The following is a 25,429-nucleotide window of genomic DNA, read 5'->3' as shown; positions in this document are numbered from 1 at the left end:
AAGTGATCTGGAATGCCATTGAAAATCTGTATAAATAAAATTAAAATGAAAGTTTTCCTCTTTTAAGAACTTGGTTTCACCAATTATCAGAGAACCTTATTTACTCCTGACACAGTTTACAATAATAAATGGAATGTAGCCTGCTTTATATTTGTCTTTACTTTTTATATCAACTAACCAAAACATAAGATAATTAAAAAAATAAGTGTTGCCCTCCTGAGTATAAGAGACTTTAAAAATCTCTCGGGGGTTTTATCTTCCAGAAATAAACAGGACTGGACTTGAGATTCAGCTGCAAGGCTGTTTTGTCTTGCTGGGGTAAATGTCTCCCCGGGGCTAAAGTTCCTTTCCTCCCCCTTGTTTTCCCTAGAGAGAAAGAGCTGCACAGTCTTTCTTGCCCCAAGATGGAAAACAGCACCACAACCATTTCTCGGGAGGAATTGGAAGAGCTGCAGGAAGCGTTCAATAAAATAGGTAAGTCAGGAAAGCCTGAAATCCAATGTCATTGTGTGTGTGTGTGACTTTCAGGAACGGAATAATAGCCTTTATTTCCCTTTACCATCCATTTGATCACAGATTTACAATCCTGCCCTTCCCCAAGAAGAGCTTTCACTGAATTCTTTGTTTCTGAGCAAAAACCAAGACTATCTTGGATTTCTTGGAGAACTGGACTTTGAATTACTTTGATCATTTCTTTGTAGAGTTGTTCCAAGTTAATGAATGACAGTGTAACTGAATCTGCTTCACATGATATCCTCATTATGGAGGGAAAAAAGAGAAACACTTCCTGGTACCTGCTGAACTCTGGCCTTCATGCATTTGTCACCAGCAATGGCACACTCTGACTCAGTGTAGAATATCTCTTTCTTGGTCTTGTTTGCTAAAGGCCCTATGTCTTCCTTTCTGTCTCCTTTGCACATACTTTTTAAAAATCTCCGTGTGGCTTTGAAAGGCCAGATACCACCTTTTCCTCTCATTCCTAAAAGTCATTTAGTACTGTCTGTGTTTCTGTGACATTATCAGGTTGGCACCCTTGTGGTTTATCTTCCCCAAATATTTCTTCCTTCTCTGTCACCTTGGATCCTTCTGCATTTTGCTCAGGGGAAACCTGTGTAAACAGAATATCTAAGTCCTCCCTTTTAATCTCTTCTCATCTCATCTTCTGCCTCTATCTAGACTGTTCCTGAACTTTGTGAGTAAGGACTGAATTCAGTGCAGGCAAGTGAATGGGGAGCTTGGGATCCCAAACATGATGACTGGGACCACTGGGGCTCAGACAACCCAGCACCTTTCTGCAGGGACTCCATCTGGGTGCTGTAGCGCTCTCCCTCTCTGAAAACAAGCATATGGAGGACCAGATCGTTGGATTCCTGCCTCCATCTAGATTTGTCATGAACCCTGTGAATAGTGGCTGAATTTGATATAGGTGAAATGCAATGCAGATGGTATTTTAGACAGTAATAGAAAGGATAAAGACTTACACTTTAAAAATAAAACTCTCCCCCAAATAATAAACAATTATAATATGCCAGGAATCTAACTCAGGGATCAAAGGTATGTGCCTTATATGTTCAAGAACCCAAGTTTGATCCCTATCACTGAATCCCACCCTTGGGTGTATCTCCAGTGACTCCTGTCATCCCCTATGCCTTGTGAGCACTGCTCGGAAGGCCTCAGAAATAAATATGAGGGGGGCCGGAAAATAGCACAGTGATAGGGCATTTACTTTGCACTCGGCCAACCCAGGACAGACTCTGGTTCGATTCCTAGCATCCCATATGGTCCCCTGAACCTGCCAGGAACGATTTCTGAATGCAGAGCCAGGAGTAACCCCTGAACACTGCTGGGTGTGACCTAAAACCTCCCCCTCAAGTAAATAAATATGATGATGATTGAATTAAAAAGTCAGGGTCACAGGAAACACGCTTTGAATCATTGCTTTGAATTCAAGTGAATTTAATAAATTACAGCCCTTTATTTCTCCCTGCACTACCATGCACAGATCAATGGAAAACAGGATACAGTAGAATCCAATGTACATGGGAGCTGAATTAGCTGGACAGAAAATGTTCCATAAATTTATTTTTTATGTGAGACCCTGGGTTCAATTACAGCACTGAAATAAAAAATAAGATAGCTAAACTTTTAAAAAATGTTTATGAGGTTTTATTTTTTTTGGGGGGGGTCACACCCGGCAGTGCTCAGGGGTTACTCCTGGCTCCACGCTCAGAAATCACTCCTGGCAGGCACGGGGGACTATATGGGATGCTGGGATTTGAACCAATGACCTTCTGCATGAAAGGCAAACGCCTTACCTCCATGCTATCTCTTCGGCTCCGTTTATGTGCTTTTTTTTTTTTTTTTAGGGGGAGCACACTCAACAGTATTTGGGGGAACCAGTGTATTGGCGGGGACTAAGCCCAGGAGTACTGCATGCAATGCCTGCGCTCAGCCCTTTGAACCATTTACCTGGTGGCCCTTAAATAATGAATGTTTTCATCTTGTTCTTCTATTTCTTTGGAGGACAGTATTATTTGTTACTGGAGCAGAGCATGCATGGAGTACTATTTCCAAAACAAATTGTTAGCATATCTTATGGGGCATTGTACACAGTGCCTAGAGTCTTTTCAAGACAAAAATTGGGCAGCTATTACAATGTTCTGCTCATTCCATCATGGAAATGGAGGCAGCAGTTAAAATGCATCACCTAGGTTATTTTTTCTGTTATTTTCAAGCTATAGTTTGGTAGTTTGAATAAAAGTGCTATATAGGTTTTAGGAAAATGAACGAATCAGTCATTTATTTTATTTCACATGTCAGTGTTAATCTTTATGACTCATGGACATGTAATTTTGCATATTCATTTAATGATATTTTGAATAAATAATTCATGATGGAGCAAAACAAGATTTCTTTGCTGTGTGCAGGAAATGCTAAATGCAGGAAATGCTAACCCAGCAGAAACTGTATTTGCTTACTTTTTTTTTTTTTTTTTTTTTTTTGTGGTTTTTGGGTCACACCCGGCAGTGCTCAGGGGTTATTCCTGGCTCCAGGCTCAGAAATTGCTCCTGGCAGGCACGGGGGACCATATGGGGCGCCGGGATTCGAACCGATGACCTCCTGCATGAAAGGCAAACGCCTTACCTTCATGCTATCTCTCCGGCCCCCTGTATTTGCTTACTTTAGTCACCAGATATATTGCATCTTGGGTTCTCAGAGACCTTTCTGGTAGTTGGCACCAAAAAGCTTTTCTCAGTAACAGAGAGATCTGCTTATCTAATTTTACTAGATGGGATATTTTTGGATCTCTTGGGGACACCTGAGGGATTTGAATAGTTTGTGTTGCCTTTTTTTTTCTTTTCAAAATTACAACAAAATATTCATAGAAATATTCAACAAAATATTCATAGAAAAGAATTCATAGAAATTCTACCATATTTAAATATCCTGTTCAGTGGCATTAAGTCTCTTTGCCCCATTATGTAGCAATCGCACCTTTGAGAACTGTGCTCCCATTAGACAACCACCTTCTTCCCATTGTCCTTCCACCCTTTCACTACTATTGTCTCTTCAGTCTGTGAGTGTGGCTACTCTGCATTTCATCTTTGTGGCCTCAAGGGACTGACATATTTCAGTCAGGGTCTGTCCAAATCACAGCACACACACTTTTTTAACCTTAAAGACTAAGCACCATGTCTGCTTGCTTATCCACTCATGCATCCATGGATCTCAGAGTGTTATCACCTTTAGGCTATGGTGCAGTTAGTTGCTGCTATGGACAAGGGTGCACCAATGCCTGTTTCAGTCTCTACTCTTAGTTCTTGTGGGGTGTGACCAGAACAGAATGGCTGAATTACAGGGTAATGATTTTTGTCTATTATTGGGAAGCCAGTCCTGGCTTTGCTCAAGGAAGCCATGCAGTGTTGTCGATCAAACCCAGGGCTTTGCATGGTCAAAGCACAGATTCACCCACATGAGCCATATGTCTGGCCTCTGTGTATATGGAATGACCTTTGCAAGTGGTCAGAGGACCATATATGTTTCTGGGGATTGAACTGAAGTGGATTTTACATAGACACATATTATTTCTCTAGCCCTGATGATTTACTTTCTGACATGCCACTATACTGTGCCCTTCTTCTCTCTCTCTCTCCCTCCCTCCCTCCCTCCTTCCTTCCCTCCCTCCTTTCCTTCCTTCTTTCCTTCCTTCCTTCCTCCCTCCCTTCTTCCTTCCTTCCTTCCCTTCTTCCTTCCCTCTTTCCTTTCTTCCTTCCTCTCTCCTTTCTTCCCTCCTTCCTTCCTCCTTCCCTCCTTCCTTCCTTTCTTCCTTTACTCCCTTCTTCCTTCTTCCCTTCCTTTCCTCCTTCCTTCCTTTTCTCCCTTCTTCCTTTCCTCCCATCTCCTTCCTTCCTTTCCTCCCACCTCCTTCCTTTCCTTCCTCTCTTGTTCCTTCTTCCCTTTCCTCCCTCCTTCCTTCTTCTCTTCTTCCCTCCCTCCCTCCCTCCCTCCCTCCTTCCCTCCCTCCCTTCCTTCCTTCCTTCCTTCCTTCCTTCCTTCCTTCCTTCCTTCCTTCCTTCCTTCCTTCTTTCCTTTCTCTCTCTCTTTCTCTCTCTTTCTTTCTCTCTCTCCCTTCCTTCCTTCCTTCCTTCCTTTCTCTCTTTCTTTCTTTCTCTTTCTTTCTTTCTCTCTCTCCCTCCCTCCCTTCCTTCCTTCCTTCCTTCCTTCCTTCCTTCCTTCCTTCCTTCCTTCCTTCCTTCCTTCCTTCCTTCCTTCCTTCCTTCCTTCCTTCCTTTCTTCCTTCCTTCTTTTCTTCCTTCCTTCCTCCCTGTCTAACACTTGCTACTCTTTTTTCTTTTCCTCCTTCTATCCTTCTATCAACTGCACCCAGCAGAATTCAGAAGCCATTCCTGGTTCTTGCTCAGAGGCTACATGTGGTGGTTCATGAGTAACCAAAAGTAACGCTGATATTCAAATTATTATCACAGCTGTAGCCACATACAAGGCAAGTGCCTTAAATTTTATACCATCTCTTCCGACCCTCATTCATTCTTCAATAACAGCTGTCCTTAAAATTCTTTGTTTTCTTGTATTTGGGCCACACCCAGAAGTACTCAGGGTCTCTGCATTCAGGAATCACTTCTGATACTGTGAGGGAACAAATGGGATGCTGGGGATTGAACCTGGGTAAACTGTGTATAAGAGAAGTGCCCTACCCATTATACTATTGTTCAGAATTTGAACCACCATTCTTCTGCATGAAAGGCAAGCGCCTTACCACCATGCTATCTCTCCGGCCCCAAGGACTTGATTATTTTTTTGCACTGTACCCAGACCACAGAGTAGAAAGGTGTGATACTCAGAGCAAAAGAAATAGCTTTGTCCCAGAGCTCTCTGAACTGTTCTTGTTAGTTTAGTATCTTGTTCCCAAAGCATCTCTGGGGGGTCACTGGAGCCCCAGGGGGGGTTAGTGGCCTGGGGTGCATGGGGGAGGGGTGCTTCGGTTTGTTCACTTACAGTAAGGGCCCCAGAGAGATTTTCCCTGAAAAGGCCATGATAAGCCAGATTAGTTTTGGAAATTCTTATTTAACATAAAGATTAATAGTTAAGTAACTTTTCATCGATCGTTTTCTAAATCTACCCCACGGATGGGTGAGAAGTCTTGGTTCACAAATTACTAGCAGCAGTTCTGAACTGGGATGTTTTCATAATGAGCTTAAATTCAAAGAGAATACTCTTTGTTGTCTTGTGGGTTACCTAGCTGATTCTTGAGAGTCCAGTAATAGTTCTATGCTTAATATTTTTTAGGTAGGGGTGTCCCACCCTTCTGATTAATACTAGGCCTATAAATCTAGGCCTGAACATTCAAAGGGAAAACTGGTCACTAGCATTAATTCAGAGAGTAACATTGATAATATTAATTACCCAAAAAGGGAAAAGAATTATAGGGGATAAGGCAGCTATGACCAAATGAACAAAGAAAAGCAACAAAAGGTGGATCTAGGCAACTGACCAAACAACCTGTAGCCGATTGCCAGCTCTGGACATAATGTTTGCTGTAGCCTTTGTTTTCTGCCAAGAGCAAGGCCTGTCTCTCAGGGATACCCAACAAGGGCTGCTTCAGGATCACGTGGAAGCACCCGTAAACCTAGTTCCAAAAGCCCAAGGATAGTTGTGAAATTATTTCGTGAGCACTTATCCCAGGATGCCATCTAACATGATTCAGCCTGCATAATGTGATCATAAATACATAATGAGGAAGCCATGCATTATTGACAGACAGAACTGTCCCAGAGTAAATGTAGAAGAAAGGAAAGTCCTTATGTGTGTTTCACATGCTCTCTGTAGTTTATACAGAACGCAGGGCCCACAGAGCCTTTTAAAAATGAAAAGAAATGGGGGCTGGAGCGGTGGTGCAAGCGGTAAAGTGTCTGCCTTGCGTGCACTAGCCTAGGATGGACCGAGGGTTGATCCCCCGGTGTCCCATTTGGTCTCCCAAGCCAGGAGCGATTTCTGAACACATAGTTAGGAGTAACCCCTGAGCATCACTGGGGTGATCCAAAACCAAAAAAACAAACAAAAAAATGAAAAGAAATGTAGGTACCATGATTTATAATACAGTTAACTATAAGGTTTCATATATATAATGTTCCAACACCCACCATAAGAGCCACCATCATTTCCCCAACTCAGACACCTCCTCCCCATTCTTTACCATGATGAGTTCAGTTTTGTACACAGGATATTAGATTCTGTTGCTCTGGGCCATTTATAATACTTTGGCTATGTTTCCTTATATCTCACATTTGAGAAAGTCTTTCTACTCTGGTTTAGAAAAATCGTTTTTGCTCCTGGCTGACTTCAGCATGAGGCTCCCCAGTTCCATCTATTTCCATCCATGTAGCAGAGTTGTATAGAGTTTCATCTTTTCTTATTGCTGAGTAATATTCCATTTTGTGTATGTTTCATCATTTCCTTAGGCTGTCATCTGTTCTTGGGGTTATTTCCAGATTTGGGCTATTGTGAATAGTATTACAATAAATATAGATTAATTAAATCATCAATCAAATTATTTAATTAAATTAATTGATTTAATTATTAATTACATTATAATTAAAATATTTAATAAATATAAAATAAAAATAGAAGAGGGCCCGGAGAGATAGCACAGTGGTGTTTGCCTTGCAAGCAGCCGATCCAGGACCAAAGGTGGTTGGTTCGAATCCCGGTGTCCCATATGGTCCCCCGTGCCTGCCAGGAGCTATTTCTGAGCAGACAGCCAGGAGGAACCTCTGAGAACCGCTGGGTATGGCCCAAAAACAAAAACAAAAACAAAAAAAAATAGAAGATGTTTTTTTGTTTTGTTTTGTTTGTTTTGTTTTTGGGTTATGCCCAGTGGTGCTCTGGGGTTACTCCTGGCTCTGCACTTAGAAATTGCTCCTGGCAGGCAATTGCTCCGGCCCCCAGAAGATGTATGTTTTAACTAGAGTTTTTGTGCCCTTGGTGTAGATACCAAGAAGTGTAATTGCTGGGTCATATGAAATCTCAATTCCTGTTTTTTTGGAGAAATGTTCATATTGTTTTCCAAAAACATTGGACATTCAGCAGTGAATGAGGTTCTGTTTTCCCCCACATCCCCCAAAACACTAGTTGTTTTTATGCTTTATGATGTATATCAGTCTCATTGTTTTGATTTGCATTTCCTAAAATTATAAGGCTTCAGAGCATTTTTTATATGCCTATTTCCTAGTTGTATGTCTTCGTGGACATTTCTGTCTATCTCTAGGACCATTTTGAACATTCTGTGGAGAAGTTCTAATCTGAAGTGTTTTTCCCTCCCTGCTCTGGCTGCAGTCCTTTTTTCTGAATATCTGAGTCTATTCCATGCTTAGTTCCTCAATACATATTTATAGGCTAACCCTGTTTGTCAGCAGTTGGAACATTATCTATACCCTACATTTAAAGTGTGTGTGCTAGGGCCAGAGAGATAGTACAGTGGTAGGGCATTGCAAGCAGCCAATCCAGGACGGACAGTGGTTTGACCCCCGGCATCCCATAGGGTTCCCCGTGCCTGCCAGGAGTGATTTCTGAACACAGAGCTATGAGTAACCACTGAGTGCCGCTGGGTGTGACCCAAAAACAGCCACAACAAACAACAACAACAAAAATGTGTGTGCTAGTACTAAATCCAAAAGACTGAAGTCCCCTGAGATACAGATATTTTGATGAAGCATACAGAATACTTATATATAAAATATTTAGCTCGAAGTTGCAGTTGTAGAAATGATTGCCTCTTGTCGAACAGTCTCAAAAGGTCCCACAAACTTGTGAATCTCCCACATAGCCCTGTGTGTACATGCTCAGATGAAAATGAACATTCGATTTGGCAGCTCACAGTTTATCTTTCCAGATATCGACAATAGTGGCTATGTCAGTGATTATGAACTTCAGGACCTGTTTAAAGAAGCAAACCTCCCTCTCCCTGGCTACAAGGTGCGCGAGATAGTGGAGAAGATTCTCATGGTTGCTGATAACAACAAAGATGGCAAAATCAGCTTTGAAGAGTTTGTTTCTGTAAGTAATTTCAATGCTTTCCTGGTCCAAAATTATTTTGCTTCAATTGAAGTCCTGTCATTGCTCTTTTGGGTTTCATCTGGCTATAGAGACCATGAACAGCTCTACATTAAACTTATGGTGATATTAAAAACTCTAAAAGTTGCCACCCATAATACATAATGTAAAAGGAGAAAAGTCAGTCTCAAATTCTGGGCATGAAAGTCAGGATTAGATGATGAGAATTTATATCTTAGTACAACTGCAGTTGTGTTTAATGCAGTGACACTGTGTGGATTATTTTAATATCTTTGTACACAGACAAGAAAGTACCTTCCTTTTAATGCCTTTGGCATTAAAAACATCTTTCCTGGGGCCAGAGCAGTGACGCAGGGCATAAGGCATCTGCCTTGTGCATACTAGCCTAGGATGAACCATGGTTCAATCCCCCAGCATCCCATATGGTTCCCCCAAGCCAGGAGTGGTTTATGAGCACTTAGCCAGGAGTAACCCTGAGCATCACTGGGTGTGACCTAAAAAACAAAAAACAAACAAGCAAACAAACAAACAAACAAACAAAAAACCCATCTTTCCTGGGGGCCAGAGTATAGCCTTTGTCTGGTATGTGATAGATATGGGATATCTGTGTGATAGATAGCATTTGCCTGGTATGCGACTACCTCAATTCAATCCAAGCACTACATATAGTCATCTGAGCACAACCAGGAGTGATCCCTGGCCACTGCTAGGTGTGGCCCTAAAACAAACCAAAAAAAATCTTTCTAGACCAGAAAATGTTTCAGTGTTTTGCATAGCTGATGCCTTGGGTTCAGTTTCTGACCCTGGAGGAAAACAAAACAGAACAAAACAAAAACTTTTAGCAGGTAGTTTATTTTTCTTTTATTTTCAGCCCAATATAGATGGTAACAAGTCTAGAAGAATATTTTCTGTGTGTTCATGTGAAACTTGATCACAACAGAATTTCTTCTAGTGTTTGGGCTATAAGCATCTGCTGGCTCTATTATCAGTAAAATGCAGTGAGTACTGATAACTATTATTTCTTAATGATTCATCATCTAAAATTATTTTCTCCCTGGGCTCTCTAGAAAATGGGGGTGGTCAGGATCACTTCAGTTCTAATCACAGGGCTTAAACTCAGAACTTTATGCTTCCCCTGGGCATGTTCCAAATGATTGAGCCATTTCTGGGCTTTATCACTGGAGATTCCTAAAGTCTGGGATTTCAGGATGCATTCACTGCATGTGGGTTTAAACGTATGACTTCAGACCAGAGATAGTTCAGGGATTAAAATGCCTTTTTATTTTTTGAGACAAAGCCTTGAATGAGCAGACTCCATTTAATTTAATTTAATTTAACTTTTGCTTTTGGGTCACACCCATCTATGCTCAGGGCTTATTCCTGGCTGTGCATTTAGGGACCACTCTGGTTGGTGGTGCTTAGGGGACCATATGGATGCTGGCGATTGAACTCGTGTTGGTTTTGTGCAAGTCACATGACTTCTCCACTGTTTTTCTAACATATAAGGTGTTTTTCTTGTTCACAACCAACCCTGATTTGCCCCTCAGCACATCCATCATATGATAGCCTAAGTGTTACCAGGAGTAATCCCTAAGCACAGAGCCAGGCATATGACCTGCTTGGTGTAGCCTGGAACTGAAGTAAATGAAAATATAATAAATTCATGGCCTTATACTTGCCTGGCTCGTACTTTGAGCCACTCAAGCCCCTTTAGGAGTCTTCTCTCAAGTAATCACACAGAAGAACTATCCTGTTTACTTCAGCACATGGTGACTTCAGGGTTTGAACTCATAAGCTACTGAAGCATTTCATCTTCTCAAGCCCTGATATTTACTTTGATGTCATCTCAACTATATATGTCTAACCTTTGTTTAAAAAAGTCTTTGTTTTTTATCTTTCCTTAATCTAAATGCTCCATTTTGTTTATATCTAATTCCAGTTAATGCAAGAGTTAAAAAGCAAGGATATCAGCAAAACATTCCGAAAAATAATTAACAAGAGGGAAGGGATTACTGCCATTGGAGGGACATCGTCCATTTCCAGCGAGGGCACACAGCACTCTTACTCAGGTGAGTAATCTCCCTCCCTACACACAGTCTCTTTTTTTTCTTGTTAAACTTGATTCAAGTTTCTGGAACATGTTCACTAGGGTGTTGACATTTATAGTCTTGTGTACCCAGTTTACCTTACCTCCTAAATATGATCTTTTAGTCTCCAAGTCATTCATTTAATGACTCTGTTTTCCATCTGAGCTAAGATGTCGTTCATTGTGTTTCACACCCTGTTTCATGTACCAGAGAGAAAAAATAAGGTAAAAATTCTGCTTGCTTTCACCCTTGACATAGATGTCATTTTCAGAACTGTTGGAAGGAGAAATCCTGAAGTCATTGAGATTAGTGAGGTCTGACTTTGTCAGGAGATGAACATGTAAAGAGAAATCATTTGTATTGCTATGTTCAGTCATGACCTTTGAATGGCTTTTTCATTGGGACTGATAAAGCGAGTTCCCTTTTTAGACCTGATCTACGAGCAGTATAGAGGTTTCTTGCCAGGACTTTTTACTTCCATTTTTCCAGGTGCTGAGATTTCCGATTCCTCTTGTACCAGCCGTGTGGCTGGAGAGCAGGGCTCCTGGGTTTCTCAGTCTGATAGAATCGTTGGATTGTTGCCCAGTAGGAAATCCAGCCATGTGAGCCACCATGCCTCCTGTTAATCTGACTTCTTGGGGTTGAGATGTCTGAGAACCCTTGGCCAAGTTCCTTTGATTCAGAATCGCCTACTTAGAATGATGCTTTTTGCATTTTTCATGAAGACTAATTTTCCCTCTTTCTATATTCTAAATCTGAATCTGTTCATTGTGTACTTGCTTCTTTTACTTTCTCTCTGGAGTATCCTCTTTCACTATAGTCATACTTTTTGTCCCTCTCCCTTTCTATGTTTTAGTAACTCAAGCCCATTAGAAAATTGGTCACACAGTGGTCTCTAACCACTGCCTGCATCTCGAGAGAGACTCACCCCCTTTTCTGTTCTAATGATATGGTATCTTTCTTTCAATTGTTTTTGTTGAAATAAAATGTGCATTTAGCAAAATAATGTCATCTTAGGTATGTTGCTCAGTAAAATTTGATATCCAGGTAGCAGCCAAGCAGGTTAAGAGGGATCATTTCTACCAACCCTGGGGGTTCCATACCACCTCTGTCAATAATCACTTTTCTTTTTCTGATTTCTTTTAGCTAATTTTTTTTGGGGGGCCACACCCGGCGGTGTTCAGGGGTTACTCCTGGCTGTCTGCTCAGAAATAGCTCCTGGCAGGTACGGGGGACCATATGGGACACCGGGATTCGAACCAACCACCTTTGGTCCTGGATCGGCTGCTTGCAAGGCAAACACTGCTGTCTATCTCTCCGGGCCCTTTTAGCTAATTTTTTTACTTGATTTTTTTTTTCAGTATAAGATGGACCTAGGAAAGTGCATAAGAGCACTGAACGGTGCATATATGGCCTTATTTTATTAATTTACCCATGTAACCTTTGTCTAAAATGAAGAATAAAGAATATCTAGAATCTAACATTTGATGGATTGTTTTCTAGAAGAAGCAAGTCTACTGAGATGTTATGTGTCCTTTAATCTCTTTTTAATATATTTTTAATTGAGGTAATACTGTTTTTTTTTTTTTTAAGAATAAGTGCTTTTTTGTTTGTTTTTGTTTTAGGGGCACTGTGTTGATCACCAAAGTGTTGATCTCCCTCCACCATAATCCATTGGGCTCCCTTTAGCCCATCCCAATTGTTTGGTTACTTTAAGGGTTTGTTTTCAGGAGACATTGTTTAGAGCTTGGCTGTATTTTTATTTGTTTTATCTGAACTAGATCATCTGATTTTTTTTCTTGCTCCTTCCTACTTATTATATTTAGAGTGATTCCCTCCAGTTGTTATCTAAGTTGTACACCAGGCAAGATTCTAACTGTTCTCATCCCCAAGTAGTATTTTGTCTTATATGGGCACCAAATTTTCTATCTACTCATTGATCATTGGACACTCGGTTGTTTTCGGATCATGGCTATTGTAAATAGCACTGCAGTGAACAAAGGTGTGCGTCTATCTTTTTAAATTAGTAATGTCTTATTCTTTGGATAGCTTCCTCGGAACAGAATTTCTGAGTCATATGGTAGGTCTGTTTTAAATATTTTGAGAAATCTGCATACTCTTTGCCATAGCAACTGAATCTATTTACATTCTTACCAATAGTAATGGAAGGTTTCTTTTTCTCCACATCCCCACCAAAATTAGTGGTTTCCATTTTGGGGATCTAGGCCATCTTATCATGTCTGAGATGATAATTCATTGCCCTTTTGATTTTAATTTCCCTGATAATAATTAATAATGAGCATATTTCCCTGTGCCTCTTGGTCAGGTGTATATCTTATTTATGTGAATCGCTATATAATATAAGCTATTATGTAATAATATTATCATTCTATTATTTAACAATAATAAAGTATTGTATTAATATGCAATAATTAATATAGGAATATTATATTATGTGACAATAACTATACATTATATTATATAGCTATCCTTATATCATCTGTATAATATAATGCATTGCTATTATTTAATGGAACTATTTGATGTTGAGTTTTGTAAATTCCTTATATTTCTTGGTTGTTAGTCCTTTGTTACATGTACGCTGCGTAAATACTTTTCCCACTCAGTAGGATGCTTTCCTGTTTCCATTGTTGCTTCTTTTGCCAGAAGTATACTTTATTATCATCGTAGCAGGGCTAATAGTAATTATAGTAATTCTTTTAGCCATTCTTGGCATATTAGCAGTTGTGTGACCGTCATTGTCTAATTTTAGAAACTTCAAATTACCCCAAGAATCAACACCATGCTCATTAACAATCACTTCATCCCCCCAGCCTCTTAACAGTTGTTCATCTACTTTTTTACTTCTATAGGTTTTATATGATGGAAATTTCACTTAAAATGGATTCAGATGTAATGACCTGTCGTTTGATAGACTTCACTCACATTATATTTTCAATAATTATCTATTTATTGTAGCATCTGCCATCCTTTCTTTTATGAATTTTTCTTATTTATTTTTCTCCCCTCTCTTTTCCTCCCTCTCTCTATCCCTCCCTCCTTTCCTTTCTTCCTTCCTTCTTTCCTTCCTGTTTATGGGCCATACCTGGCTCTAGTTCTTTCAGGGTTCATTCCTGGCAGAGATCAGGGGACCATATGGGTCCTGGAGATTGATCAATTGGTCAATCAAATGCAAAGCTGCTGAATTCTGTTTCATTAAATAATGTCACATTTCATTTATTCCATCATCTGATAGACTTATGAATTTTTTTCCATTTTGGATTTTTGTAAATATGTTCTATGTATGTTCCTGTATACAATTTTGTGTGGATATGTACTTTAAATTCTCTTAGCTATTTTTTTAGGAAGATGGGGTTGGGCTGCTTTTGGTGATAGCCAGAGTTTACTCCTGGCAGTGCTTGTGGGATTGGTATGCCAAGGGATCAAGCCTGGGTTGGCCATGTGCAAGGCAAAAATCCTACCTATCACTATTACTTTAACTCCCAAATTCTCTTTGCTATATATTTCTAGCAATGAAATTTCTGCAGATTTTGATCATTCTGTGTTTAACATTTAAGAAAATTGCAAGGCAAAACTATTTTCCAAAATAGCCCTACCATTTTTCATTTCTATGAGTCATGTATGAAAGCCCCTACTTCTTACAGTCTCACTGACACTTGTTATATAATTGAACATATTCCAGTTTTATCTTTTTATCCATTCTACTGATTGTGAAGTGGCTTCCTCTTTTTGGTTACTGAACCCAAAAAATCCTTTTGTTACAGACCATCTTCACTCTTAAATATCTATTTCTTAGATCAGAAAGTAAAGTAAAATCTGTCTCTTAAGTGTTAGTGCAACTAATGCTTTGAAGTGAGGTTTGCTGACTTACCTTTTCTATTTTCAGAGGAAGAAAAAGTGGCTTTTGTGAACTGGATCAACAAGGCCCTGGAGAACGACCCTGACTGCCAGCATCTCCTGCCCATGAACCCAGCTGATGGCAGCCTCTTCAAGTCTCTGGCCGATGGCATCCTTCTCTGGTGAGTTGTTCTGGACTCAGAGCACTGTCCCTCAGAGTTCCCCCAATAAGTGCTCCATGAAGACCCCAACTTTAAAATTTTAATTGCTTCATCTACTTAAAAAACTGAAAACATTTCAGGTAGTCTAAATTATTCCCATTTTCTCTTTAGCAAAATGATCAACTTATCCGAACCAGATACAATTGATGAAAGAGCCATTAATAAGAAAAAACTGACCCCTTTCACTATTTCTGTAAGTATTTGCCTCTTACTGGTGATCATAAGATCAGATATAAGACTTTTATTAATGAGTATATAAGGCAATACAAAAACTTTTTTTGTTTTTGTTTTTGTTTTTGGGCCACACCTGATGGTGCTCAGTGGTCACTCCTGGCTCTTCACTCAGGAATTACTCCTGGAGAATTCAGGAGACCATATAGGATGCTGGAGATTTAAACTGGGTCGTAGTTGCACTAGCATTCTGGGGGGTAGAGGAGGGAGATATTGGATACATACTGGGAACAGGGGCGGAGGGAGGACAGCACTGGTGGTGGGAATGCCCCTCATTCATTGTCACTATGTACCATAAATGATGCAGTGAAAGATTTGTAATGCACTTTGGTCACAATAAAAATTAAAAAAAAAAAACTGGGTTGTTCGTATGCAAGACAAATGCTCTACTCACTGTGCTATTACTCCAAGACAAAACCCTTTGATTTAGCATGATTTAATTTCCTATGAAATTAAGCATATAATAAATAAAAATTCTGCAGCATTTTATGTTGAAGAAATTAAGATTCAACGTACTTTGGATGAACTTCTTACTTACGTTAATGGTATCCAGGTTATATTATTATGATTGAATTACTTGGTAATGGACTTTGCCAATATTTGTGTTCTTGTTGGATGATCATAAAAGGAACACTACATAGAGTGCATTTGGCCACCTCACAAAAACATCGTTCTGCCATCAGCTTTTTTGTTTAGATCTTGTTAAAGTGCAGGGATTCATAGAAACTATTCTTTGTCATTGGGGAAGGAACCACTTAGAAAATGATAGAGGGAAGAGGTCACTATGAACAAGGACTGGGTATGGGCATATATCACCTTTTGACTACAGTAAAACATTGGTCAATGCATATGAAAGAGGTCATTATGAGATTAATATTATTCTAGAATGGTTTTTAGCTCTTGCATTCTGGAAAACCATAATAAACATTCATACTCTTAGAAGAGAAGACTGAGAAATTCTCAGGCCAAACCTAAATTGGCAGGTGTTGTCTTTTGAAAGTCATTTTGAGGAGTTGGAGAGGTAGCAGAGTGGTAGGGCATTTGCCTTGCATGCTGCTGACCCAGGACGAAGCCAGGTTTGATCCCTGGCATCCCATATGGTCCCCATGCTTGCCAGGAACGATTTCTGAGTGCAGAGCCAGGAGTAGCTCCTGAACGCCTCTGGGTGTGGTCCAAAAACAAAAACAAAAAAGTCATTTTGATTTGGTGTCAGGAAACTTAGAGGGATCAAAAGTAACTCAAAATATTTATAGCCCATATTTTAATCATATTATTTTTTTTGGAGTTATAGAAAATAAAAATATCTTTGACTTTATAGGAGTATGAGTTCTATGTTGTAGTTGTGGGAACTTTAAAAATATATATATACATACACATTCTGAATTTCAATTTTCTAAAAGATATCTAATTTGCATGTCTCCTCCCTTTCAGTAGGTTCCTTTTTACTCTTGTTTTAGTTTTTTGGGTCATACCTAGCAGCACTCAGGGGTTACTCCTGGCTTTATGCTCAGTAATCACTCCTGGCAGGCTCGGGGGACCATATGGGCTGCCGGGATTTGAACCACAGTCCTTCTGCATGCAAGGCAAATGCCCTACCTCCATGCTATCTCTCTGGCCCCCAATTTAGCTTAATTTTGATAAGTAAGCCCAGCTAGGCTCAGGGCTTACTCCTGGTTATTGGGATCACTGTTGGCAGGCTCAGGAGATGATAGGGGATGTGGGGTATTGAACCTGGTTGACTGTATGCCAGGCAGGCACCCTACTATAACTTCAGGTTCTGAGAAGGCTGCATTTTTTTTTGGGGGGCCACACCCGGTGACGCTCAGGGGTTACTCCTGGCTATGCGCTCAGAAGTCGCTCCTGGCTTGGGGGACCATATGGGACACCGGGGGATCGAACCGCGGTCCGTCCTAGGCTAGTGCAGGTAAGGCAGGCACCTTACCTTTAGCGCCACCGCCCGGCCCCGAGAAGGCTGCATTTTATAAGTCACTTTTGAGATTTTCTGGAACTTGAAAATTAAACTTAATTGCACATCATTTTAGCAAATATGCTTCCAAATAGGAACCTTACAGAAATTTTTAAATAACTAACTTGACACTAATAGTACTGAAATTTTCGGGAGAATCTCATGAAAAGATGTAGTATTTATGTTATATAATGTCAGTAATAATATCTTTCATGTATATGCAAACACTATTAAAATGTGTAGAAATGATTCATTTTGTTGGGGCGAGGGTGATGATTTAAGACATTTCTCTTTCATAAGACACTTGATTTGAGGAATAAGAATTTCACTGTGGGCCAGAGAGATAGCACAGCAGTAGAACGTTTACCTTTCATGCTGCCAACCCCGGATGGATGATCGATGATTGTTTGATTCCCGGCATGCCATATGGTTCCCTGAGGCTTCCAGGAGTGATTTCTGAGCACAGAGTCAGGAGTAACCCCTGAGCACTGTAGTGTGTGAGCCCCTTCCCCCAAAAAAGAAATTCACTTGGGGGAAAATGATCATAGTCCAAGGAAAAGGCCTATATAAAGGCCATTCTATCCTGAAGGAAGTATAAAGTCTATGTAGAGTGTTGAAAATGAAGCCAGAGACAAATCCCAAAGGTTTCGACGACTGGGCTATGGATAGGACCAAAGCTCTTAATTTCCCTCTATACCTAGAGTTACTGGTACCCATGCATTCATGTTTATGGTATAGCTCTGATCATAACAGAAACCTCTATTGTCAGAGCACTTACATCCAGTCAGGGAGATATAGTAAGATGTGTAGTATGGAATAAGTCAGACACAGAAGGAGGTAAACAGGAAGGAGGTAAACAGGGAAGGATGTGTGCTTCTGATGCTTGTTCTTTTCAGAAAAACCCATTACAAACATTTTTTCAGGGAGAATTGAACAGTCTTGAAGGGATCTTGAATTTTTGGGAGAAATGTGCTTCAGTCAGGTTCTGAGACCCTGTCTAGCTTGAACAGAATGAGACGACACAGTTGGAGGGGCAGGGAACATTTGATGGGTTTACAGCTAGGGGGCTATCTGTTTTACTAAGATTACTGATAGAGTATGCATAGATGGATCATAGTAGAGCCAGCTTGAGGGTAGGGCTTTGGAGGGAATGAAGAAACTGGAATAAGGGCATTGAGAGTTTTTAGAGGGTTTTATTTTCCCATTTTAAAGACAGTTTATCTTAATTAAATTTCCAACTCATCAGTGACTTTTTTTTTTGTATTTTTGGGACACACCTGGCAGTGTTCAGGGGTTACTCCTGGCTCTACACTCAGAAATCGCTCCTGGCAGGCTCAGGGGACCCTATGGGATGCCGGGATTCAAACCACTGTTCTTCTGCATGCAAGGCAAATGCCTTACCACCATGCTATCTCTCCGGCCCCTCATAAATGACTTTAAAAAATGTTAGCCAGTGTGATTTGTAATACTGTTAGTGCTAGAGTTTCACATGTAGAATATCCCAGCATTTACCCTCCACCAGTGTCTGTCCAAGAGTCTGATCTTACCCTTCCACCTTATCATGTAAAGTCAGTTCTCAGATCGGAAGGTATTTTAAGGATGGACTTGACAGACTGGTGCTAGACTGAAAAAAAAAAAAAGACCAAGAATGTTGCAAACTTTTTTGTATACTTAGTTTTGTTTGTTGGTTGGTTGGTTTTGTTGTTTTTTTGCCACACCCAATTGTACTCAAAGGTTATTTCTGGCTCTGCAGTCAGAAATAATTTCTGGCGGGCTCCAGGAACCATATGGGGTTCTGGGAATCAAACCTGGGCCAGCCACATGTAAGGCAAGTAAGTGCCTTATCTGTTGTACTATCACTCTAGCCCCAGGATTTTACAGATTTCTGTAAAAGGCAAGAATGAACATTGGCCCAAGCAACCTAGTTAGGAAATAAAGAAGGAAGAGCCATTTCAACAGGGAATGAAATAAAAACTAGAGAAGGTGAGAATGTAGCTTCAGTTTTGGATATATTGAGTTCAGGATTCATGTGGGATACCCAGGTAGATAGATTTCACACAGGGGTCTCAAACTCAATTTACCTGGGGGCTGAAGAAGGCAAAGTCGGGGTGATCCTTGAGTGCAAAGTCAGTAGTAAGCCTTGAACATTGGGGTGTGTGACCCAAACAACTAAAGCAAAACAAAAAGATTCCTCTAGGGAAGAGCCACAAAATGTTGTACGGAGGGCCGCGAGTTTGAGACCCCTGGGAGTGATTGTATAGAGCAAGGCAGACAGCCAAGAAAGGGCCTGGGTGAATATAGACACTACAGATATGGCTTTGAAGGTCATTAGCATATAGAGGCAACAGAAAAAGTGTTGGTATCTAGTTTTTGGGGTGGTGTTATTTTAATCCTATAAATATATATATAATTATTTATTATTTGAAACATTTCTGCAGTCCATGTTTTTAATCTTCACAAAATATAAATGAGACTTTATAAAGCAGTATACACTTATTTTTTTTCTTTGTGGCAGGAAAATCTCAACCTTGCCCTGAACTCTGCATCGGCCATTGGCTGTACTGTGGTCAACATTGGCGCCCAGGATCTCAAAGAAGGGAAACCTCATTTGGTTTTAGGACTTGTCTGGCAGATAATCAAAGTGGGTCTTTTTGCTGATATTGAGATTTCCAAGAATGAAGGTAAATCATGGACTTAGATGTCCACTTTCCACTGACATATAGTTACTGGGAAGAAATTGATCGTTTACTCTTTCCTTCTTAGCTCTCATTGCATTGCTAAATGAAGGGGAAGAATTGGAGGAGTTGATGAAACTGTCTCCTGAGGAGTTACTGCTACGGTGGGTGAACTACCATCTGACCAATGCAGGATGGAGAACTATCAACAACTTTAGCCAAGACATCAAGGTCTGTATTTCAGTATTCAAAATGGTGGCATGAAATAAGGAGATATTTCTTTATTAAAAATAAAATAAGGGCCCGGGGAGATAGCACAGCGGTGTTTGCCCCATATGGTCCCCTGTGCCTACCAGGAGCTATTTCTTTTGTTTTGTGTTGTGGGCCTTGTTTTATTTTGTTTTGTTTTGTTTTTGGTTTTTTGGCCACACCTGTTTGATGCTCAGGGGTTACTCCTGGCTAAGCGCTCAGAAATTGCCCCTGGCTTGGGGGGACCATGTGGGATGCCGGGGGATCGAACCCCGGTCTTTCCTTGGCTAGTGCTTGCAAGGCAGACACCTTACCTCTAGCGCCACCTCACCAGCCCCTCCAGGAGCTATTTCTGAGCAGACAGCCAGGAGTAGCCCCTGAGCACCACCGGGTGTGGCCCAAAAACCAAAAAAAAAAATATATATATATATATATAATATAAAATTAAGGGCATTGTTCATATTTAAACTTGGATATGAATATTTAAACTCATGAGGCATAGTATAGAAAACAAAAATTTGCATTTCTTTTTGCAAATCAGATTTCTTAGCTATAATCACAGAATCTTTTGTTTTGTTTTTTTGAGCCACACCCGGTGATGCTCAGGGATCACTCCTGGCTGTGCACTCAGAAATCGTTCCTGGCTTGGGGGACCATATGGGACACTGGGGGAATGAATCTTGGTCCGTTCTTGATCAGCCACGTGGTAGGCAAACGCCCTATCACTGCGCGACTGCTCTGGCCCCATAATCACAGAGTCTTTTGCAAACAAACAGGTGGTAGAGTGAATTTGCTTTCATGCATTAGGCTCTGAGTTGTATACCCACAATGTACATAGCATGATGCAAACATACACACACACACACAGCTATTTATTAGCTTATAGTAGGAAACACGACTGGCAAACAGACTAGCTAGACTTAGTAAATTCAAGTATTTTTCCCTATTCTTGGGGATGGGGAATCTACCATCCAACTCTATTCCTTTGTCTCTCTCCATTTCATAGGTGACTGAGTTATAGGCATATTGAGTTATAATGAGGGTATCAGTCTGTGAATCTAGACCAAGAAGGATATCTTTCTGATAAACTGTATAACTGTGGGGATGACCCTTACCCTTACACTCTTGCCATTTAGCAGTACCTACTAACTGAAAATGAAATGATCTGAGGACAGAGGAGGACTTGGAATGAGGGCTGTCCAGCATATGAGCTTCCCTCCAGACAGGGAGAGGCTTATCAAGGACAAGGTGGGGACACTCTGGCCCACAGCAGCTATCACACACACCACCAGCCTGAATCCAAGTTTCTTTCTTCAGACTTATTTGACGCGGACTGAAACTTTCTCTCTCAAGATTTATTACTCCCTGTAATCAGGTTATGTTTATTTTTTTCCCTAATGGCTGAAACTAGAAGTCCCCTTTCTCCAGCAACACCAAGGCTACTACTTTCTTTCTGGATTGTTCTAGCAGCTCCACTCTGGAAACATCAGCCTCAATGACCATAGATTTCAAATGACTTTATGTTACTCTTCTTTTGTCTTTGATATTTTTTATGTATTTTCTAGGAGGTCAGGTGGGAGGTTTTTCTTTTTTCTTTTTTAATTATCTTTATTTAAACACCATGATTACAAATATAATTGTAGTTGTATGATTACAGTCATGTAAAGAACACCCCCCTTCACCAGTGCAGGATTCCCACCACCAATTTCCCAGATCTACCTACTCCCCACCCCACCCACACCTGTACTCGAGACAGGCTTTCTTTTTCCCTCATTCATTCACATTGTTATGATAGTTTTCAGTGTAGTTGTTTCTCTAACTGCACTTATCATTCTATGTGGTGAGCTTCATGTCATTAGCTGCACCTACATGGGAGGATGGGGGGAAGCAAGGGTTGGGACTGAGGCAGTAAAATATTAGAAATGAGCTTTATAGGGTAGTATCAAGGTCCCAATACAAGATGGATATTATGGATATATCGAATATATGCACACAATACTATCAATATGAAAACAAAGAGAAAAGATTTCCACTGACTGTCCCAACATAAACCAGTGCTAGAACAGCCTGCCCTCCTCCCAGAGCACATTCCCATTAGTGTAGGGAGAGATAGGGGGAAAGTCTGTTGACCCCTATAGAGTCTACCTATTCAAAAATTTTCCCTTTGGATATTTGTAACCCCTCTTATAGGGCATCATGTAGATCTTTGCAGACACTCTTGAGAAATCTCTTCATGTTTCAGGGAGGGAAACTTCAAATGGAGGGCACTGTCCACTAAAGTGGACATCTAAGTCCATGATTTACCTTCATTCTTGGAAATTTCAATATCAGCAAAAAGACCCACTTTGATGATCTGCCAGAAAAGTCCTAAAACCAAACGAGGTTTCCCTTCTTTGCTTTACATTTGATTTGATTTGAATTACAAGCCCCTCACAACTTAATGGCTTAAAATAATCATTAAGGGTATGTGTCATGATTTAGGGAGTGATACTATAGCTGAACTGAGGGGTAGCTTCATGTAGCTAATTTGAGCTTCTCACAGTCTCTACAAATTGGACTTTTTGTGCAAGAGGGGAAGCATCTTTGGAGACAAAATCATTGCAGAATTTAATACTGCATGGTCACAGGTAGGTGTGGGATTCTGTGTCTCATGGGAGAGGGTCCTTAATTCATTCTAGAGAAGGCAGGAAGGGATTTTAAGTGATGACACTTGACCCTAACTATAACTGATGGTGCTTGAGTGCTGGCTCAGGCTGTTGGAGTGGAGGGGAGGGAACAGTGTTGCCATAGCTGTGAATGTGATGCAGTGTGTATACTTAGGAGTCAGTGACTCACAGTGTAAATCTCTATATTGTTGTTTCTCTCAGAAAGTTAAGTATGATGGGCTGGAGCAATAGCACAGTGGTACAGCATTTGTCTTGCATGCAGCTGACCTAGGTTGGACTTTGGTTCAATTCCCAGTGTCCCATATGTTCCCCCAAACCAGGAGCAATTTCTGAGCACATAGCCAGGAGTTACCCCTGAGTGTCACTGGGTATGGCAAAAAAAAAAAAAAAAAAAAAGGATAAAGAATGAAACAGTTGGCAGCTCTCTTTAGTCCTTTTTCCTGAAGTAATTGATTATCTTTCTCATTTTGAAGATGTCATTTCATTTCTTTTCTTGAAGGATTCAAGAGCCTATTTTCATCTGCTAAATCAGATTGCCCCTAAAGGGGACCGGGATGATGGACCTGCCATCAACATAGATCTCTCAGGATTTAATGTGAGTATGATTTTTTTTTTATTCAACTCAGTTTTTAGTAAAGTAGACACAACCTAAAATTAACCATTTTAATGGTATAGTACAGTGGTATCGAGAATGTTAGCATTCTCTGTTAGCAGTTATACTGACTTTTATAGAACTCTCTTTGTCATCCCATACCATCCTCTGCACTTAGATAAGTCCTTATTCTGCTGTCTCTCAGGCTCTGGATACCACTGTTCTCCTTTTGTTGCTATGAACTTCACTGTGAAATTTCAAGTGAAATTCTCTGCAGGCAGAATTTCCTGTGGATCCTTATCAGGATTTTTGTGATGCTGAGACTCCAGGTTTCTGGGCTGAAGCAAGGAAATGGCAGAATTCTGGCCTTGAGTATGTTGTACTCACCCTATATTAATTTTTCCCTAGTTCAACATTAACTGAACTCAGCCAGATGCAATTCACATATATATATATATTTACTTTTTATTGTATAGAGTTTTAACCAGATAGATTCCCTCATGACTTCATTTTGGAGGCTGCAGTGATAGCACAGTCGGTAGGACATTTGCCTTGCATGCGCACACCTGGGTTCAATCCTTGGCATCTCATATGGTCCCGCAAGCCTGCCAGGAGTGATTTTGAGTGCAGAGCCAGGAGTAACCCCTGAGTGCCGCCAGGTAGGGCTCAATACACACACACACAAAAAAGATTTCATTTTGTTTGCTTTTGGTCCACATCCAGCTGTACTTGGGGGCTACCACTGGGTCAGTATTCAGGAAGCATTCTACATATGAAGTGGTACTTGCAAGCAAACTCAGGGTTACTATATACAAAACATGTGCTCTTATTTTTCACAGTTCAAAGGACGAAAGCTCTTCTGATTTCCATTTAGTGTTAGGTAATGTGATAGGACAGCCTGGTCTTAGGTCAAGTTTTCCTTTCCTCGTTATCATATCAAAACTGGCACAAGTTGGTGCCAGAGTAGTGTTATAAATCTCCCAATGGAGCTTAGTTCTTGGTGGTGTTGCCCGGAGCTGTATCATTTCTACATCGGGGATCTGGGGTTTCGGATTGGACTAACACTGTCCAATCTCCTGGGAACTGGTTGTCTCCACATACTCCTGAAGGACGGGAGGCACCCTTCTGCTATAAAAAGTGAGTTCTTGGGCCCGGAGAGATAACACAGCGGCGTTTGCCTTGCAAGCAGCCGATCCAGGACCAAAGGTGGTTGGTTCGAATCCCGGTGTCCCATATGGTCCCCCGTGCCTGCCAGGAGCTATTTCTGAGCAGACAGTCAGGAGTAACCCCTGAGCAACGCCCGGTGTGGCCCAAAAATTAAAACCCCCCCCCCAAAAAAAGTGAGTTCTTATCCCTAGAAGATAAGAGCACCAACAACAGAAAACTGACTTTGACAATCGTGACTGAACAGAGCCTACCTTGAGACTAATAAGGAAAACCCTACCCTAGGCTGTAGTCCAGGACACATAAACAACAACAACAACAACAACAACAACAAGATGTCTTATTGCAGAGGTCCAACTTGGACAACAGAGACTGAGCAGAACCTTCGGATCCATAATATCCTAGGCTTCGGCTTAGGGACTGAACGAAAACAGGGAGCAAGTGTTACAGAAGACTGAACACAACAACAACGATGGATAGGAACCTCTAAAGACTCTATCCTAGACCCTGACCTATAACCTGCGCAAATACCAAAATCGTTAGCTACAGTGGCTTGATTTTCTCACACACAACCGAAAGGAAACTTTCCTGGCATCACAGAAAAGCCTTTGGGATGGGGTAATGAGTATATATGGAGCCAGGGGTTGATTCAAGGACAAATCTCTTAGGCCACGGGAATTCCCTTTCTTCCCCAATGCTTACTGTGCCTATGGGGAAAAAAAAAGTGGGGGGAACGCCAAATCCTACCACTCCAGCACCCATACTTTTTCTTGTTTTGATTTGTTAGTTTTTGACTTTATTTTCCTTCTCTTTTTTCTTCCACTTTTCTCTTTCTTTTTCACTCTTGTGGTTATTATTTAGGGATTTATTTTTATTTTTATTTGCCGGGTCCATTTTTTTCTTTTTTCTTCCATTTTTCTTTTCTTTTTGTTTCTCTCTCTTCTTTCTTTTTTTGGTAGTTGTCACCAAATTTTTTTCTCCCTTTTTTCTTATCCTTTTTATCTCCAATGACGGTGGAATAGATGCTCAATCTACAACAAGCTGTAAAGTGGAGACCAGTTGCACTAGCATTCTGGGGGGTAGAGGAAGGAGATATGGGATGCATACTGGGAACAGGGACGGAGGGAGGAC

At 40.7% G+C, this 25,429-nt stretch overlaps 1 protein-coding gene across 2 annotated transcripts in view; it reads left to right on the top strand.

Moving 5' to 3' along the window:
- The first annotated feature begins 374 nt into the window (after window positions 1-374).
- PLS1 (plastin 1) overlaps window positions 375-25,429 on the top strand; it is a 50,342-nt gene continuing 25,287 nt past the window's right edge. The window contains exons 1-9 of one of the 2 annotated variants that reach the window (XM_049785897.1): window positions 375-474; window positions 8,408-8,571; window positions 10,529-10,658; window positions 14,584-14,716; window positions 14,867-14,948; window positions 19,468-19,633; window positions 19,716-19,858; window positions 21,288-21,314; window positions 23,042-23,137. In XM_049785897.1, coding sequence (XP_049641854.1) covers window positions 405-474; window positions 8,408-8,571; window positions 10,529-10,658; window positions 14,584-14,716; window positions 14,867-14,948; window positions 19,468-19,633; window positions 19,716-19,858; window positions 21,288-21,314; window positions 23,042-23,137 — 1,011 coding nt within the window. In that variant the 5' untranslated portion in view covers window positions 375-404. The remainder of the gene's footprint in view (window positions 475-8,407; window positions 8,572-10,528; window positions 10,659-14,583; window positions 14,717-14,866; window positions 14,949-19,467; window positions 19,634-19,715; window positions 19,859-21,287; window positions 21,315-23,041; window positions 23,138-25,429) is intronic. The other variant, XM_049785898.1, reaches the window with a different exon arrangement.

This window comes from Suncus etruscus, chromosome 13, assembly GCF_024139225.1.
Source record: "Suncus etruscus isolate mSunEtr1 chromosome 13, mSunEtr1.pri.cur, whole genome shotgun sequence".
Classification (NCBI taxonomy): domain Eukaryota; kingdom Metazoa; phylum Chordata; class Mammalia; order Eulipotyphla; family Soricidae; genus Suncus; species Suncus etruscus.
The sequence above is the reverse complement of the archived record's forward strand: the minus strand, read 5'-3'. Positions and strand labels throughout refer to the sequence as shown.